Source organism: Capra hircus, chromosome 1, assembly GCF_001704415.2.
Source record: "Capra hircus breed San Clemente chromosome 1, ASM170441v1, whole genome shotgun sequence".
Lineage (NCBI taxonomy): Eukaryota > Metazoa > Chordata > Mammalia > Artiodactyla > Bovidae > Capra > Capra hircus.
The window spans coordinates 134,405,192-134,425,362 of NC_030808.1; the positions used below are offsets into that span (position 1 = coordinate 134,405,192).

Below are 20,171 nucleotides of genomic sequence, written 5' to 3' on the forward strand. Positions count from 1 at the left end.
AAATGTGCTGAATATAATGGCTCCCATTTTGATTAATAAAGATGTGTTTGAGCATAGTTATAATAAAAAGCAGAGACATTACTTGCCAACAAAGGACCATCTAGTCAAGGCTATGGTTTTTCCAGTGGTCATGTATGGATTTGAGAGTTGGACTTAAAGAAAGCTGAATGTAGAAGAATTGATGCTTTGAACTGTGGTGTTGGAGAAGACTCTTGAGAGTCCCTTGGACGGCAAGGAAATCCAACCAGTCCATCCTAAAGGAAATCAGTCCTGAATATTCATTGGAAGGACTGACACTGAAGCTGAAACTCCAATACTTTGGCCACCTGATGCGAAGAGTTGACTCATTTGAAAAGACCCTGATGCTGGGAAAGATTGAGGGCAGGAGGAGAAGGGGACAACAGAGGATGAGATGGTTGGATGGCATCACCGACTCAATGGACATGGGTTTGGGTGAACTCTGGGAGTTGGTGATGGACGGGGAGGCCTGGCGTGCTGCAGTTTATGGGGTCGCAAAGAGTCAGACACGACTGAGTGAAATGAATGAATAATGATTTAAAATTCACGGTCTGAAACCACAGTTACGTTTGTACCAACCTAATAAAAGGCAAAGTGAAAATATCAATAAGAGCAGCAAATCGTCTGCATTACCTCTTTGTGTTTCAAATCCAACTGACTCCTGAGAGCCTTAAGTTCCCGTTCACGGATGTCCAAGCAAGTTTCTAGAGCGTGTGTCTGTCCTTCCCATTCAGATTTTTTATGAGCTACCATTATGTCAATCTGTTTCATGAGCTCCTGCAGTTCTGCTTCACAGGATGTCAAAAATCCCCTATAAATAAGAACAGACCCTTAAGAACATAGAACATATCTCCAAGTGGCTTTTCATCTTTCACGTGTAAAAACAGAGCAAATGTAAACCTACCTAAGGTGGAACAATGTCAACAAATAATCAGAAGTAAAAAACAGGATCTCTGAGCTTTTCCCTTTAAGGCACATAAGGTGATCACCTATTCCACAGAACAGTCTTCCTCCAGCAGCCGACCTAAAGCCTACATCATGTGGGCAAACACAGACTGGTGGAAGTCTGGTTTGGGAGTAAGACTTCCACAACCAACAACTATCTCATCTTTAACATTTTAGGGAAGCTTTCCGAAGAATACCGGCAAGCGTATGTCATATTCTCAGCTAGCCAAGCAAATAAAAAGCTTTGGAAACAAGTAGGAAAATGACAATATAACTTTAAGAACTGTTTTAAGAAATTCATCCTTGAGCCAAATTTATTTCAACTACTTCTTTCCAACTTATTATTAACAACTTACTACAATCTATCTTCCAGTAAACTTACTGATGTCCTTCAGTATTTCAGGAGATGTGAGATATTACAAAGGTAAAAATACAAGTGGACACAAATGTATTGGATTCAACGAGGTTTCCAGGAATGGCCACAGAGAGCTTCTCTGCCGGGAGCCAGCACAGGAGTTCATCCTTGAGCCAAATTTATTTCAACTACTTCTTTCCAACTTATTATTAACAACTTACTACAATCTATCTTCCAGTAAACTTACTGATGTCCTTCAGTATTTCAGGAGATGTGAGATATTACAAAGGTAAAAATACAAGTGGACACAAATGTATTGGATTCAACGAGGTTTCCAGGAATGGCCACAGAGAGCTTCTCTGCCGGGAGCCAGCACAGGAGATCCCACCCATGACAAGGTCATGCGGAGAGGCCTGATGGGCAAGGCGAGTCAGGTCTCAAGGGGTCCTCTGTCTGAGCATCTACCCCGAAACCAAAATCTGTCTGTTTACTGCCTGCTATACTATACTCTTCTGACATTACCACCTTTTCTCTGGAAAGAGTTAATTCAGAGCTCCAGTTAACAGTCTCCTGCATATAAAAAGAATGTCTCGGCTTAAACCCCTTTTGATGGCTTTCTAACTTGTCTGACCGGACTTTACAACTTATGGATTGTTTACAGCCCCCAACTGTGAGAGGCACAAGCTCAAAACATCTTAAAGATATAGAGCCTTTTAGAGCTAAGAATTAGTTTGGCGAAGAATTTGTTGAGTTAATGTTTGCCGCCAGGCCTCCATATCCTTTATCTTTTAGGCACCTGGGAGGATATTAATCAATGTAATTGGGATGCAAAAACAGGAATATAGTAGTTTTGATGTTAGCAACACTAGACTTTTGAGTTAACTACTTTTCTCTTTGTTATAAATCACTGTACTTCTTTCATTGTTATAAACTGTATCCTTGCTATGTAAGAATGTAACTTTATTTAGTGCTTTCTGAGAGTGGCACCAGACTTTGGGAAGAACAACATTTTTAAGACAAGTAAGTCTTCTGGTTGACAAACCCTTATCAGAAAAGGGCTGTAAAATGTTAATTGGCCTTCTGGCCAGAAGATGATGTAAATCACCTAAGACTTGTGTATACAACTAGGTATGCAGAGAGAAAGCCTGGTCTTGATAAGAGTCAGGGCTGCTGACGCTGCATAATTTTATATTATCCATTGATCTCTATGCACAAAAAAAGGTATAAAAAGCCTTTACAACAATAGAGGAGGGGCCAGTCACTGGACTGGTTTCCCTTGCGTCTTCTTTACTCTATTTTCAGGCTGAATTCCCATCTGGAGTGGGGAGGCTCACCATGTCTACTTACTTGCCCCGGCTTCTAAGATCCATGAGAGAGGGAGCCCAAGGCGGGGCACCCTCCGCTATTCAAACGGGCGCTGGTGGCCCAACGTAGATGGTGCAGATCTCTTGTCCTGAGATTTTATTAGTTCTCCACGTAAACCAAGTTATTCAGCCTCTTTTCTCCACTAAAATTTCCTACTATACTATTTTCTTCTTAATTTCTTTTATATTTCTAAATAAATAAGTTTTCCTCGCCTACACCGTCTCCCCTTCGAATTCCCTGGATCCACCAGGGCAGTACCCCAGCACTTCTCTGTCCATGGGATTTTCCAGGCAAGAGTACTGGAGTGGGTTGCCATTTCCTTCTCCAAGAGAGATAACTACTAAGACTTAAATACTTAAAAAAAAATCATTTGCTCTTAGTGTCACAAAATCCTTTTGTTTTTTAAAAGTTGAAAATTTAAAGTGGATTGGCAGAAAGTATCCAGCTTCACACTGCTGAGATGAGGGAAACACCCCACGGAGAGATGCTGTCCACAAACATGACATGGATCAGCCTAGATTTTGTTCACGTTTCTGCTTCTGTACCCAAAGCACAAAATGTTCAGAGGCATAACTCAGACATGTTTTTTAAACTCAGTAAGAAACTTAGGGTCAAAAGCAAACTTACCCATCATGCCCCCGATTCTGTATTCCTTCCAACAAAGCCTCCATCGCCAAATCTCCTTTCTTTTGGCAACTGGGAAAGCAAAAATGTCAGTCAGGAGAAAACTCATTTTTTATGTTGTAACATTCCACGTTACAAACTTAAGAGTGTGCATGAAAGCATACAAATTAACAATGAGAAAATGTAGCACTCCTTAGGATAACTGTAGAAGAGTCAAGGAATATCCCTTCAAGAAACAGCAGAAATGAACACACTTCAAAGTAACTTACAATGATCTGTGCTGCCAGTGACACTCCCCGCATGACTAAAGTCAAATACCTTATTGTGGCATCCCTACTGTCTCACATAAGAGCAGGTCTGAGTGGAAGTGGGGTGCTAGCAGCAGAGGGACACAGACACTAACAAAACAAGTCAGAGGAAAAGTGAGCTTTTTTAAAGAGACAGTGTTAAAAAGTAAATGTTCTGTGCTTGAACTTATTGGTCCATCATGGGAGCTCCTATTCAACTCTAGATGACAGGCCCATGAAGCTCCTAGAACAGCTTCCATCCCCTAAGAGGGAACTACTGACCTCCTTCCTCTGCACTTCATTGTTCTTAGTCCTTAACAGGTCATTTCACTACAGTTACATCACACTGGAAATGTCTTTTTTCACACCTTTTCCCCTTACTATTCCACCCTCAAGGGCAGAAAACCAGTTTTATTTATACCTGCAGCTCCAGGGCTTAGTGTGGCATTCCAACCTGATCTGCGCAGAATGCTTTCAGCTGGCTTATCTCCATTCCCCTCCCTTTTTTACCTAGCCCCCTGTATAAACTGGTCTATAGCAGGAGAACTGCAGAGAATCTAGCAGAGAAAGAAGGGAAGGGAGACAGAACAGACTATCACAGAAAGAGAAAGACACACCATAAAGAAAGGCAGATGAGACGAGAAAGACCGCCCTTAAATTTGGATATGCCAATGAACGCTAACTGCTGTAGGTTTCTCACTTATCAGAAATCTTCAGAATGTTCATGTGTCAAACCACTACTCATTCCTGAAGAACTGCTTTCTTCCTTCAAAATTCAGAGGCTCAACTCTGAATCCTCTTCAAATTATATTGCTCTAAGAGGACTTGACCTGCCTCTTGAGAAACCTATATGCAGGTCAGGAAGCAACAGAACTGGACATGGAACAACAGACTTCCAAATAGGAAAAGGAGTACATCACAGCTGTATATTGTCACCCTGCTTGTTTAACTTACATGCAGAGTACATCATGAGAAATGCTGGGCTGGAAGAAGCACAAGCTGGAATCAAGATTGCTGGGAGAAATATCAATAACCTCAGATATGCAGATGACACCATCTTTATGGCAGAAAGTGAAGAACTAAAGAGCCTCTTGATGAAAGTGAAAGTGGAGAGTGAAAAAGTTGGCTTAAAGCTCAACATTTAGAAAACTAAGAGTATGGCATCTGGTCCCATCACTTCATGGCAAATAGATGGGGAAACAGTGGAAACAGTGGCTGACTTTATTTTTCTGGGCTCCAAAATCACTGTGGATGGTGACTGCAGCCATGAAATTAAAAGACGCTTGCTCCTTGGAAGGAAAGTTATGACCAACCTAGATAGCATATTCAAAAGCAGAGACATTACTTTGCCAACAAAGGTCCATCTAGTCAAGGCTATGGTTTTTCCAGTGGTCATGTATGGATGTGAGATTTGAACTATAAAGCAAGCTGAATGCAGAATTGATGATTTTGAACTGTGATGTTGGAGAAGACTCTTGAGAGTCCCTTGGACTGCAAGGAGATCCATCCAGTCCATTCTAAAGGAGATCAGCCCTAGGTGTTCACTGGAAGGACTGATGTTGAAGCTGAAACTCCAATACTTTGGCCACCTGATGCAGAAAAAACTGACTCATTTGAAAAGACCCTGATGCTGGGAAAGACTGAGGGCAGAAGGGGACGACAGAGAATGAGATGGTTGGATGGCATCACTGACACAATGGACAAGGGTTTGGGTGGACTCCAGGAGTTGGTGATGGACAGGGAGGCCTGGCATGCTGCGGTCATGGGGTCTCAAAGAGTCGGGACACAACTGAGCAACTGAACTGAACGGAACTGAACAAACCACTACATATACAGTATTGAAACTGAAATAGCCCCTTTCAAGGAATTAATAGTCCAGTACGGGAAAGAAAAAAAATTTACTAAAATGTTCCCCTAAAGTGATAAATACAGTGATAGAGATATGCATAGGGTATCCTGCAAACACAGGAGAATAAGAAGACTGGAAAATACAACCACGGCACATTGTCTGCACCTATTTCTAAAGTTACTATCCGGAGTATTAAATAACTATTCATGCATAAATATGGCAGAGAGGATTTCTTTCTAGTTGGTTTATCATTTTTATTATACCAAAATTAGATAAAATAAAAAGTTAAAGGTTTTCATGTTCTATTCCACTGTCTTTCAAACAATGATACAGTCAATTACAACAAGACAAAGATTCTGCTTTGCTCCACTGCAGGGAACTGAATGGCAGTACACAGTTCAGACAGTACTATGCAGATGAAGATCCAGGACAGAGTCTTACTCTGCAACTAACTAGTTTTGTGTCCTTGGACTTCACTTTCTTTCTTTATGAAGGGGCATGACCTATATAGTCTTCAAAATTTTTTCCCATTTTTAAAGGGATTCTAATGGTCAAACACATACATACTGTAAGCACCATGCTCTTGACAACTCTATGTGGATATTTAGATTTAGTAACATAATACACAATATATTTTCTGGATGGCATTATTTAGTAACTAGCAATATTTACTTTGTTGTTGTTCAGTTGCTAAGTTGTGTCTGACATCATGGACTATAGCACGCCAAGCTCCTCTGTCCTCCATTAGTTTCAGGAGTTACTCAAAATCACGTCCAGTGAGAAGCGAAAAGTCACTGAATGCTCAACTGTTCTACCTTGTCTATACTGTCTAATTCAATCTTCGTAACAATCATACAAGATACATACTATCATTTTGAGGAAACTGAGGCTTGAAAGGTTAACTTGATTATGGTAAACTACAAACCACAGTCCCAGGACTCAAACCTAGACAGTGTGGCTCCTAAGCTCCAGCCAATAGGTGATCTTTATATATTTTACAGTATTCCAGATCTTAAAATATATCAGCATATCTTCTTTTGATTTAATAATATCTTCCTGATATAAACAAAATGAAACCAAACTGAAAAGTCTGGACACAGGAAGAAATACAGACTGAACTATGACACCACCTCCATGGACACCAGAGGGCAGTAGCACAACAGTGAACAGGGCCCATTTCAGAAATTAAAGCCACGGTCTGAGTCCAAGACAATGAGCTCTGTTTCAAACAAAAGGTGGGGGTGATGGCGGGAAGGTAAGTAACAACTGCTATAGAAAATAATCTAATATATAATGTTTTTTTAAAAATACTTTCACCATCATCTTGAGCAGCTAACAAACACCATCCCTTCTCCTTCCTGAGGATCAGGTAAATAGCAAGAACTCAGATTTTCTATGGACTTTTCTGAGTTTCTCCAGCAGCTGTATCACGGACTCCTTTTCTAAACAATCTGACCCTCATTCAGCTGCATGCAGTACATTACTTTGCTTTCCTTTTTGGCCTGTTCCATGCAATAATTATGTGAAGTTTATTCTTTGTCCAAAATAAATACAATTTTAAGTATTACGTTGGTGCAAAACTTTTTGCACTGTCAAACTTTGCCCTTTGATGTTGGAATACATTTTTGTATAAATGCGGTTATGTTATACATCATTTTAATGCAATTTCTCACTTTATATTTTTTTGCTAGTGACTTATTACTTGCTATTTATTTTATATTTATTTTAGACTAGGGAAATGATGTTAGACAAAAAGTAAATTTGAACAATTTTCTTGAGTTTAAAATGGGTCATAAAGTAGCAGAGAAAACTCATAACATCAACCATGTATTTGGCCCAGGAACTGCTAATGAACGTACAGTGCAATGGTGGTTCAAGAAGTTTTGCAAAGGAGACGAGAGGCCTGAAAATGAGAAGCATAGTGACCAGCCATCGGAAGTTGACAACAAGCAAGTGAAAGGATCACTGAAGCTGATCCTCTTACAACTACAGCAGAAGTTGTTGAAGAACTCAGCATCAGCCATTCTATAGCTGTTTGGCATTTGAAGCAAACTGGAAAGGTGAAAAAGCTCAGTAAGTGCCGCATGAGCTGACTGCAAATCAAAAAAAAAAAAAAAAAGTCATTCTGAAGTGTCATCTTCCCTTATTGTACACAACAACAATGAACCATTTCTCAATCAGACTGTGATATGCAATGAAAAGTGGATGTTGTAGGATAAATGGCAACCCCCACCTCAGAGGTTGTGCTGAAAAGAAGCTCCAAAGCACTTCCCAAAGCCAAATTTGCACCAAAAACAGGTCATGATCACTGTTTGCTGGTCCGCTGCCTGTCTGATCCACTACAGCTTTCTGAATCCCAGTGAAACCATCATATGTGAGAAGAATGCTCAGCAAATTGATGAGATGCACCAAAAACTGCAATGCCTGCACCTGGCACTAGTCAGCAGAAAGGGCCCAATTCCTCTCCACAGCAACGCCTGACCACATGTCACACAACCAACACTTCAAAAGTTTAACTAATTGGGCTACAAAGTTTTGCCTCATCCCCCATATTCACCTGACTCAACGGACTACCACATCTTCAAGCATCTTAACAATTTTTTGCAGGGAAAATGCTTCCACAACCAGCGCGGTGACAGAAAATGCTTTCCATGAGCTCATGGAATCCCAAGGCATGAATTTTTATGCTACAGGAATAAACAAACTTATTTGTTGTTGGCAAAAATATGTTGACTGTAATGGTTCCTATTTTGATTGGGCTTCCCAGGTGGCACTAGTGGTAAAGAAATTGCCCGCCAATGGAGGAGACATAAGAGACATGGGTTCGATCCTAGGGTGGGGAAGATCCTCTGGAGAAGGGAATGGCAATCCACTCCAATGGACTGGAGAATCCCAAGGACAGAGGAGCGTGGCAGGCTATAGTCCATGGGGTCGCAAAGAATCGAACATGACTGAGCAACTTAACACACTATTTTGATTAATAAAGATGCACTTGAGCCTAGTTATAATGATTTAAAATTCACAGTCTGAAACCACAATTGTGTTTGCACCAACCTGTTAATTAGTTTGATAATCTGTTATTCCTTGCCATTAACATAAAATGTTAAAGTAGTTAAATGGAAACTTTGTAGCTCTATAATTGGTACAGGACAAGCTTAGTCATTTCAGCATTTAGACCAAGACATCAACAAACAAAAGTTATAATTAAAAATCTCCACTGGAATGAAGACTTGTTTTAAATCAGTGAAATCTAGAATAAGGTGGTTAAAAGAAATATAGGCTTTTTCATCAAGTCTGGAAAGCTGGGAAAACATACTTTAAATCTTAGAGAAAAAGAATCTAAACAGGGTATCTAATAATGGGCAAATCTTTGAAATTCATTAACATATTGGAATTTAAGAGCTAGAAAGGACCGGAAGGCCTCCAATTTAGCTTCTTCACTTTATAGGTCAGGAAAAATAGCCAGAGGTATGTGCCTGAGATCAAAATATTCACAAAATGGGACACAGAAACAAAATAAATCTAGTTGGAATTATTAATTAATCCTAAGAGAAAGAATATGTCTATTCATCAAGTCTCATTTTTAAGGAGGATTACAATGTTTTGTCCCTTAACTGCCTTGGTGTTATTGTGATTACAAAGATCTATGGCTGTGTCAGATATACTATGACTGAAAAACTGTACCTGCTCCAATAAATAATCAGTATCATTTACAAATGCCCAGAAGGGTTCCTACTTAAACTTAAGGGAGAAAATTATCAGATAAAAGATTAAAGAAACCTCCCAAAATAAAAGTGAAATTTTAAAACATGGTCTAAATTATGACTCCAAATTCAAAAAAATAAGGGCAAAGACTAAGAAATCTTTAGTAAATAAAAATACAGTCTTACATGGTAAAAATGCTGTAAGCAAAGCTGAAAGACAAATGACAACAATACTTAAAGTTTTATCACAAGGGTTAATTATCCAAATGTATAAAGAGCTTCTAAAAACTGAAGGGAAAAAAGAAATCTATAGAAAAATGGACAGAAGATATGAACACAGAGTTCACAGAGAGAGAAATCCAAATGAACTTAAACATATGAAAAGACCCTCAACCCTGTTCACAGTAGAGAAATATAAACTACATGGTATGCATGATTGTCAAAATACATTAAGCATATAAAATTATATACAGATATATAGTGCATTTGTTCTTACGTAAGGACAAGCCCCAGGCTAGTAAATATGATACCTATAAGAAGGGAAAATAGTCAGGGTGGAGAAAACAGGAAGCTAAACTTGTCAGGATGGACCTTAACAGGTACTTGTTTTATAGGCACTATGCCAATGTTTTACTTCTAATGAAACAAATCCAAATGAAGAAAGAAAAAAAGCAGTATTGAAAATTACTGGAAATGAAATAAACTATCAACTATATACCAAGTTGGCAGCCTTACCATTTAACAAATTGCTTTATATGCTTTGAAAACACAACTTTACTGTACATATTTCAAGTCGGGTAGGTACTAAGGACAAAAAAGTACTACAAAGAAATCCTAAACACCATTCAGGAAACAGTTAACAGTAAATCTGGTATCCTTAATTTGAAAGAATTACATACAGGAAAAAAGTAACTATGTTAATAAGCAAAAGAGAAAAAGATAAAAAATATAAAATCAAGTGTTTTTAAAAAGCTATGAAATTAAACTGGCAATATCAATGTGAATTCTGTATGGTTCTTGTTTTTAAAATGTACCTATTTCCTAACTTTGGCTACTGTAAATCCTAAAACCAATGACCAACCTAGTAGCAAGAGCACCTCTGGCATCCAGACTTCTCTCTCAAATCACCTCAAGGAACCAGGGCTTCTTGGTGGCCAGAATGTATAAGTGAGCCAGGAACATGTTTTAAAAGAAAATAAGGAAACTCTCAAAGACTACCACTGGTCATATCAAAGTGGACAGGAGCCAACTTAAACAGGCTGCCACTTGCCAACAACTTAAGTATGCAAAAAAAAAAAAAAAAGACTGCAATAGGTTGAGACAGTTAAAATATACTCAAATCTATAAATTCATGATGATTAAAAAAAAAAAAGAAAATCCTCATGGTTACCTTTGAAGGTTGCTAGGCCACCAACTCATTACTGTGCTCTGAAAATAGAGGGAAAGAATTAAGCATTTTTCTTGCCTTTCCTATACAAACTGTATTTCAAATAGCTGGTGGGGTAATCAAACAGCTGGTGAGTTAAAAAGTTCTTCATTAAAAATTTCCAGCTAATAAATACTAAGGAATGATGGAATCAGAAAATCACTATATTGCAGCCCCTAATGCAATGGATAAAAGCAATTTAAATCCATGAAAGGATCTCACCATTAAGTGAATGGTTCATGGATAATTTCATGATGAATGGATTGGGCTAACAATACCTAAACCCACACTGCTCAATCTTAACATTAAGAAAGAGAGAAACTCAGAAATACCATGCCTCACTTAAGTATTTTGCACCAACAATGAAATCTTCCTCTGCTTCCCCCCCAAAAAAGTCAAGGTTGAATCTGATCAAGCTTCTAGATCAGTGCTGTTCAACAGAATTTTATGCAATTATGAAGACACTTTATATATGCAGCATTTGAAGAGTAGCTATTTGGCATATGTGACTACTGGACACTTGAAATGTGGCCAATGCAACTAGAAAACTGAAATTTTTAGTTTTATTTAATTTTAATTCATTTAAATAGCCACAGGTGGCTGACACCTACTATATGGGCTGTGCCTCACTACCAGTTTATTCCCTTTAAAGGAAATAAAGGGAACAGGTGTACTAGTTAAAAGATGGCATCTGGATGCAATGAACTAAATCTAGAATGTTAAGGGAAAAAAGGGAGGTAACTAAATTGTAACATTAAATAAGACTGAGGGACTTCCCTGGAGGTCCAGTGGTTAAGACTCTGCCTTCTAGTGCAGTGGGTTGCTGGTTCCATCCCTGGTCAGAGAGCTAAACTCCCAAATGCCAAGTGGCCAAAAAACCAAAATATAAAACAGAAGCAATATTGTAATAAATTCAATAAAAGACTTTTAAAATGATCTTCATCAAAGCAAACCAAAAAAATCTTAGCAACACATGGATCTCTATGGGATTTTAATCCAAACAAGCTGATTTTAAAAACGCATATATGGGACAGGTGGGAAAATCTGAACCCAGACTGAATACTGACAATGTTGTTCAGTCGCTAAGTCATATCCAACTCTTTCCAACCCCATGGACAGCACGCTAGGCTTCCCTATCCTTCACTATCTCCTGGAGTTTGCTCTAACTTATGTCCAATGAGTCAATGATGCCATCCAACCATCTTATCCTCTTCCACTGCCCCTTTCTCTTCCTGCCCTCAATCTTTCCCAGCATCAGTCTATAGGATTTTTACTAATTTTCATAGATGTGATGACAAAACTGGTTTTGTAAAGCTGAAAACACAATCTGAGTTCTTAAAGAAAAATATTTAAAGTAACACAGAAACCAAAAATTCAATTCCTGAAACCCAGGTCAGTGTCGGTTTTAGCTGAATTTCAAACAAGCTTCCTAAAAGTAGGAAGCTCTAATAAAGCTGACTACTGATGCTGTTACCATCCAGTACCACTACTACGTTAACTGAGAACGGGAAGGGCCAAAGTTGTTCTACCTTTTAACTGGAGACAACTGGCATCAATACAATACATACATACAACAACTACAATAACTGTTAAAACCTGAATCTATATCCATTTTAAAGAGTAGTGTAACTGAATGTTTATAAATATCTAGCCCATTTTAATTTCAGTTGTTCTTACTATACTGATCACTGATGATATAGTCAAAAGGCAAGAAGCTCAAGATAAAAAGCTAATGATACTACATTTCAAATAAGAAAATACATACCCTTTATTATATCATTAAGCTACAGCTATGATCAGTATAGAAAAAATTTGAAGGTAACATGTAGTTAATGATCCTTATGGTTTCCTCTTCGTATCTAGAAAATAGTTAAATGTAAGCATGTGGGGAACTGTATAACTACAGGGCACAAATCCTACAGTACTGTTTTATTAAAGGAAGGAAAAAAATGTTAACACTGGTTTAAGGAACCGTTTGTAAGGCTTAATAAAAACTGCAATACGTGTGCTTTAACTAGACGCTGTAAATGAACACGAGTCGCTGACAGCAAGCTCACTTTTACTCTATGTTGTAAAAACTACATTATGAGCCTAGGTTTACTGCTTCCTAGTAAGCAAATATGTTCATGATTATAGTGCTTTATGGGCCCATCCCTTTTTTTCTCTCACTTTATTTCGCATCCCTGATTTCTATGGAGCAGTAAGTTCAGGGTTCCCCCAATTCTGTCCTTCATGATTCCTGCCACATTACCATACCTCTGGAACTAACATTAAGGTTTTTAAGTCAATTATTTTTAAAAACTTGCTAAATTTCCCACCCATAAATGAACCACTATCACCTGCCGCCAGCAACCTAAGCCGCAACAAGGCTAGGAAGCTAGCCAGATGAGGCAGCCCAGGCGGGAGGGCTGGGCCGGGGGTACCTCCCTAGAAGTGGCAGCCTGACTCGCTGCCGACTCCGCTGGGAGAAGCGGAGCAGCTCGCCCACCCCGCCGCCCTCCCGCCGGCCGGCCTCAGGGGAAGGGCTGACCACCTGGCTAGCCCGGACTGCGCGCCGCGGAAGGCCACATCTTGCTTCGCGGGTCTGCGAAGCGTTTGCGGCGAGGAGGGGCGGGGCGCCGGGGCGGAGCCGGGCCGGCGGAGGCGAGCCTGGAGGCCAGCCGGCGGCTGAGGAAGTCGGCCCCCGGCCATTCGGCCGCTCAGTCTGCGGCCCCACTGCAGCCAGGGAGGCCTCCGGTTCCGCACACCGGCACCCGTCGCCTGTTGGACTTTCACACATGCGGTTACAGGCCTGCCACGAGCGCGCCCCCGAATCTTCCCGCCGTTACCTCCGGACGGGGGCGCGCACGCGCGTCACCGCCAACCTGACGTCCAGTCACGGTCTTCGGAACATTCGTTCCGCCTACTGCTCCCTGACTTTTGATTGAAGCAACGTCCTCCTCGACCCCCCCCTCCGCCCCGCCAAATGGGCTCACCGACATCCGGGGATCGGAGAGCAGGGCGCCTCGGTCACATGACCGCTGGGGGCGTGGTTCTGGCCGCGCTGGGTCAGTGCTGGTAAAGATTTCCCGCGCCCTAGCTTAGGTAGTGTAGGAGAGGCGCATGTTCGGGTTTCGGCCGATCCTATCGGCAGAGGTCGTTGTCCTCACCTCATCCTCGTAACTACCTCCCTTACCGCTCGTCGGGAGGGTAGAAAAGGACTTACACGAAGGCCCTGGACTTCCCCCGCTTCCGCATTTGGTAGAGCCCGCCTTGGACCGGAAGCCGAGGCTATGGGGCGGGATCCCACGCCTGTACGGACGGTGGTGGCCCGAGAGGGTCATATTTAGTGGGGGGGAAAGGGCATTCCAGGTTTGCTCTTTTAACTGCAAGTTTACGGAACTCTAAAACAGAGGTGAATAAAACTGCCCCTGTCCCGAAGAAACGCACGTACCGCTTGTCTGGGAAGACCCTGTAACGGGCAATGTAACAAGCCCCTGATGGAGCCCATTCACTGCGCCCAGGGAAATATGGAACCTGCGGAGGGGCGGATACCGCGTTCTTCTTGGAGCTTAGAGAAAGCTTCCTGCAGGAGGCAACCTGGGAGCTAAGTTGTTTAGAGTGACTGGGGGTTAGCTGAGGAAAAAAGAAGACAGAGCATTCCAAGCTTTGGGACAGTCACGTGTGTAAGATTTTGTTCAGGAAAGTGGTAACAGTTAATTATGGGGACTGGCAAGTGCCTGGGACGCTGGCTGTGACCTGGTCATTGCCCGCCTTGTACTTTACACGCTTCCAGCCCCTGAAGAGTGACGGCACCTTAGCGCCTAACTCTGGAAATGAGATGTTAGCCCCGATGAGCTGACATCCAACTTTGAGTTTGGAAGGAAAAATAGGTGTTCGTGATGGGGCAAAGAGACCTTTTTAGGTGCAAAGGCTGGAAAGTGTGACAAGTTAGATATATTCTAAAGAAGAATAGGTGAAAAACTATTTCAGGCCAAATTGGGGGAAAACATGCTGAATCATTAATAAAAAATTTACGCACAGCAATTGAAAACAATAATGCTTGAACCATCAGTCATAAAGCCAACTTAACTTGCCTAGTGAATCATAAAAACAAGGAACCATTCAAGGGCAGAATGCATGCTGACGCTGAGTGATCCGAGAAAACTTTACCAAAAGATGGAATCTGTGTGTGACTAGGAAGATCAGCTGGGGGGTACTGTGATGTTATAAAGAAACTGTAATCTAATCCAGGTGAGATGAGTCTCCCTGGATGATCCAATGCCAAAACATCCACACTAGAAAGCCTAGAGAACCCTAGTGGCTGGATTACATCATCTTTTCATTCTTCATGTTTAAGAAATAACCTCTTTGGTTTACAGGTCCCATCCGACAAGATCAAAGCTGCAAGAGAATGGACAGTGAGGTACAGAGAGATGGAAGGATCTTGGATTTGATTGACGATGCTTGGCGAGAAGACAAGCTGCCTTATGAGGATGTTGCAATACCACTGGTAGGCTGTAATGTGTGCTGAGGGTGATGGGTTAAAGGTCTGATCTGGTAGACCCTAGTAGCTGTAGGTTATCAATGGACAAATAAACTAAAGTCAAAGAAATCAAAACTATGGAGTCCTCTGACTCTAGAAACCTCTGGAGAGTATTTAGCTCAACTTTGTATTTGAAGAGAAATGTGGTTCAGATTGCTGAGGTGACTAGCTCAATTAGAGGTCATATGAGAACTAGAACTGAGGTCCTCTGAGCCATGTTCTGTCCACCACATAAAAAGGGAGTAAAGAATTTAATGCACACCATGAGGAGGAATAGGAAGCAGTGGTATATGCACTTAATTTCTCTACCTGTGGCCTGTCATTTTTAGAAACTCACAGTTTTGGAACACATATCTATTCTAGGTTCCCTGGAAAATATTCAGAAGAGACCTGGCTTTTCTTCTTTTACATTTAGATCATCAGGCTCTTTTCTTTCCTAATCTCTGGAAAATTCTTCTGCAGGGAGTTTGTTAAGCCTCACGTCATAAGATCTAAACGTTTTACTCGAATAAATGCTTACTTAAAATTCTGTCATAGAATTTTTGTCATAGAAGCCTAACAAGAAGAATAAGGACTGTTTTTCTTTAGAGCCTGCCAAGAGTTGTTGATTAAATAGAACTTGCAAGCAGGTAGTCTGCGGTGGCCATACATGTTTTCATTTAAGAATAAGAGGTAATGTGTTCAAGGAATAATACACGTAACAGATAATAAATGACAGCTTAGTTCAAGTTTAGAAAAATAATCAAAAGAGCATAATAAGAATTATAGCTCCACTTTCATTGAATACCTGTTTTGTGCCATGGGCTGAGGTTGAAACCTGACTTATTTTATCTATATCCTTAAAAGAACCTTCAGGGGTGATGATGATGTCCCCACTGTACAGGAAGAAAATAGGATCAAAGAGGAGATCTTGCCCAAAGGTTGGTAGCTAATAAGCTAGACTTCACACTGAGGTCTGTGAGGCTCCAGATCCTGTCCTGTGGACTTTTGTTGGTTCTTTCATTCCACAAGCAGTTCTTTGAAGCCTATTGTGTGCCTTAAGACTAGGTAAACATAAGGATGTTTCCTGCCCCTCTGAGTCTAGAAAGGCAACATACATCAAAAAATAATTGTAATAGTAAATGTTCTGAGTGGAGGTCATGAACAGCTATGTAGTCTAAAAAGTGACTGCTTGCCTGGTGGGCATTAGAAAGGGCTTCGAGAGGAAAATCACATTTAAGCTGGTCATAGGGGAGGAACAGAGGGTTAGTGAGGGTAGACAAGCAGTGGGAACAGATGTGCAAAAGTTTTGAATGGCTTTGGGAGATGCTAAGGTATTCAGTGTGGATGGAGAATATAACTGTTTTAAGTAAGAAGAAAAATTGGTCTTGGGCCTTATTTTGAGAGGAGCATTTGATACCAAGCTTACCCCTCATCTTGAGGAGTGAGGATCCTCAAAGTAGAGATGTGCTATGTTCAAAAATACTAGACGATCAGTTCAGCAGCATTATTAGAGAATGTCTGCCAAGGAGAAAGGAGCCAGGGACAGGGCAGAGAGGCCAGTTAGGAAGCTAATGCAGTGTCTAGACAAAGGAGGAGGGCCTAAACAAAGGCAAGAAAGTGCAGAGGAATTGCTGAATTCTGGACGTGCTAACAGCAGGATTTGGGGACCATTTGTGTGGATGGGGTTCAGGGAGAGGGAAATGTCTATGCTGACTTCCAAGCTGTAGCCTGGCCCTGTTGCTAATCCATGTCTTTTCCCCAGGCAATGTCTTTTCCCCTAAGGCAATGTTTGTGTCAGTTAGCTTTTGCTGCTGCCTAACAAATATCCCCAAAATATGGTGGCTTGAAACAATAGCTGTTTATGTCATGATTTTGTCACTCAGCTGAGTCTTATTGTCTTTGCCAGCATGGTTGATCCCTGCTGGACTTGGTGGTGTTTTACAGTGGGCCAGCAGACTGGCTGGTGGCTAAGTAATTCTGGAGGCTTTGACATGTCTCACAGTTAGCAGGCTGTCAGCTGGAATGATGAGCTAACTAGGCCATAGTCTCATTATCCAGCAGATTAGCCCAGACTTCACATAGTCATTTTCAGATTCTAAGAAAAGGATGAGAAGAGACTGCAAGGCTTCCTGAAGCCTAGACCCAGAAGTCACATGACCAACCCCAGCTGAGGGTTGGGGAAATAAACTCTGACATTTCATAGGAGTAGCTGCAAAGAATTATGGCCATTTTTTGATACGTTGTGTTTGTTTTCCAGGCACATAGGCAATTTTATATGTTGGCATTTGTTGCAAGAGACAATAGTGACCAAATTAAAGACATGCTTATTTTAGAATGAGATGAAATTAAATAATTGATTAACCAAGGACATGTTTATGCTTTGTCAGCTATAAGTAGTAATTGAAACCAAATTTTCTCTTTGAGTGCATTATTGCTTTACAGTAAATGATCATTCCTTTCAATTTGTACAAGTATGTTTGAATCTGAGTTTTACCTTTGTAGAGCAAAATGTATGTGATTCAGATATACTTGTACATCTTACAATTAAATCATTTTATTCATATTGAATGTCATTTTGAAGTAAAAAGTTATTATATTCATATACTGCAAGTTGGAGTCCAGTGGAAAATCCTGTCTGGATATTGAGTAACAGTTTGCTGCCCTTAAAAATAAAGTCTAAATTAAGATAAATGAAAAGAAATATATTGGTATCAGAGAATTCTAGTACTAAGCAGAGTTCTGGTAGTAACAAATTTAAATACAAGGAAACTATCAAAAAATTCTCATCACACTACAAAAAACTGATGAACTATGCGAGTTGATGGACGTGTTACCTAGCCTTACTGCAATAATCATTTCACAATATATACGTGTATCAAATCATGTTGTACACCTTAAACTTACACAGTGTTACATGTAAATTGAATCTCAGTAAACCTGGAAATACATAAGGACACTACCCCAGATTCTACCCTAAGTGTGGCCCATGGCTTACCATTTTCAGACAATTGTAGGTAAGCTGTGTTGCTTTCTGTTGCCCTGCTCCAGCACTAGAGGGAAGTCTCTTCTATCGTCTTATGTTTCCATGCTCCCCACTTACCTCCGTTATGTAACAGAGGCACGTTGGATACCTTTGAATTGTTTTGAATTGGATTGTTTTGAATACCTTTCTCGTGCGTAAGGAATATGCCAGCAGATGTGGCATTCTATAAAGCAGCTTCCCCACTCCACCCGCTCCAAAGGATTTAGTGCCGGCTGATTTCATTGTTCCTAGCCACTAGTGCAGAGAAGGCAATGGCACCCCACTCCAGTACTCTCGCCTGGAAACTCCTATGGATGGAGGAGCCTGGTGGCTGCAGCCCATGGAGTCGCTGAGAGTTGGACACGACTCAGTGACTTCACTTCCACTTTTCACTTTCATGCTTTGGAGAAGGAAATGGCAACCCACTCCAGTGTTCTTGCCTGGAGAATCCCAGGGACGGCGGAGCCTGGTGGGCAGCTGTCTGTGGGGTTGCACAGAGTCGGACACGACTGAAGCGACTTAGCAGCAGCAGCAGCAGCAGCCACTAGTGAGGATGGCTAGTAGTTCATGCCCTGCCCGTGCAATGCTGGGCACCTGACCTGCATTACCTCACCTAGCCCTCACAGCAGTCCTGTGAGGCGAGGGCTACTTTTTACTCATTGCTGAAAAGGAATCAGAGCCTCCAAAGGTCTGAATACCTCGCCTTAGTACCCCAGGAAATGGTGGCATCATGGGCTAGGATCCCAGTGGTCCAGGAATCCTGTGTCTTTAGCCTTCTGCCACAGTGCCTCCCATACAGGCCCCAGAGTCATGATGCGGTTGTTCTGACTGGAGGTGGATGGGGCACGTTTGATCAAAGTTGTGATGTTTTTTCCTCACTTTTTTTGATTCTTGCTCTTTCTGTAGGATATATTTCTATACTACCTGTTTCAGGAACTCACAGGTTTTCATTCTAAGTGTTCTTGAGTTTTAAGGGGTTTGTTAATGCAAAGTAAGCCATCGTTCTGAATGTCCTTTGTACCTTTCAGAATGAGCTTCCTGAACCTGAACAGGACAATGGAGGCACCACAGAATCTGTTAAAGAACAAGAGATGAAGTGGACCGACTTGGCCTTACAGTACCTCCATGAGAACGTTCCCCCCATAGGAAACTGACTCCTGGCTCCTTGTTCATCAACAGATTTTTTTTTTTAATACAGATACAAAACATTTTCTTTCTGTCTCCAACTTAAATCTTTTAGTGATAGATTAACATTCAAAAATGTGCAACTAATTTTGTAGCAGCGAAATACAATGTGAAAATACTCCATCAGGTTGAGAAGCTGATTGCAGTTTCTTAGGGATGGAGAACATCTGGCCCTTTGAACCTGAAGTTCTTCATTGACTAGCTTGTGTTTGAACATGATTCATTAAACATTTGCCTTTAATTCTGATTTTGCTTTCAGAGTTCATCACTTGTGACACAGGTGCCTGGGGATGTGAGAGGGAAAGGTGAAGAAAGATGAAGTCAGACATGAGAATGAACACCCATTCTGAGACTCATCTGAGTGGGTATATGTGGAGTCTGTAGATGTTGTGGATACCTAGCCTGGTCACTGACTACAGGGATTCCTAAAATTCTCCATGAAATTTTCAAAACTTTGGAATAAATTTACAAATTAAAAGCTATCTTGACAATTAACTTCTCTTCTCCCTACAGCTTTCTCTGGTGCCTTAGGAAAGGTAAGATGGACCACTAGTTTTACCCAGTAACAGGATTCTTTATTTTCTCAAAGCCCTTTAAGGTGTAACTGAAGCACTGTAGAGTCAATATTTGGTTACACATTTGAGTAAGAACCTGTATTTTGAATAACACATTGATGGACATTTATTTCCCAGAATTATTTGCCTCTGTTACGTGGTATCACTCTTATTCTCTCCCCAGATTGTAAACTCTGCAGGGAGAGGCCCTGGTTTTTACATCTGTACCTCTCATCATAAAACTGGAAACACTGAATAATTGAAATCTCCCTTATCATTTTTAACTGGGTCATTTTATTTACATACCTTTTAAGAATAAGAAGTATACCA

General features: G+C 40.9%; 2 protein-coding genes across 12 annotated transcripts in view; one reads left to right on the plus strand and one right to left on the minus strand.

The window, feature by feature from the left end:
* Window positions 1-13,856, minus strand: part of CEP63 (centrosomal protein 63) — an 84,163-nt gene extending 70,307 nt beyond the window's left edge. For 2 of the 5 annotated variants that reach the window (XM_018050951.1, XM_018050978.1), the window contains exons 1-3: window positions 13,402-13,534; window positions 3,311-3,379; window positions 652-829 (exon numbers count right to left, since the gene is read on the minus strand). In XM_018050951.1, the coding sequence (XP_017906440.1) occupies window positions 652-829; window positions 3,311-3,354 (222 nt within the window). In that variant the 5' untranslated portion in view covers window positions 3,355-3,379; window positions 13,402-13,534. Of the gene's footprint in view, window positions 1-651; window positions 830-3,310; window positions 3,380-13,401; window positions 13,535-13,778 lie in introns of those variants that run through there. The other 3 variants (XM_018050943.1, XM_018050960.1, XM_018050970.1) reach the window with 3 other exon arrangements.
* ANAPC13 (anaphase promoting complex subunit 13) lies at window positions 13,599-19,534 on the plus strand. Of its 7 annotated transcripts, none has more exons than XM_005675549.3 (3): window positions 13,599-13,620; window positions 14,935-15,065; window positions 19,131-19,534. In XM_005675549.3, exons 2-3 carry the CDS (start codon window positions 14,967-14,969, stop codon window positions 19,254-19,256), a joined length of 225 nt encoding a protein of 74 aa, XP_005675606.3. In that variant the 5' UTR covers window positions 13,599-13,620; window positions 14,935-14,966; the 3' UTR covers window positions 19,257-19,534. The 7 variants fall into 7 exon arrangements, with proteins under 7 accessions (XP_005675606.3, XP_005675601.1, XP_005675603.1 ...); XM_005675544.3 differs by lacking the exon at window positions 13,599-13,620 and adding an exon at window positions 13,853-13,967; XM_005675546.3 differs by lacking the exon at window positions 13,599-13,620 and adding an exon at window positions 14,063-14,254.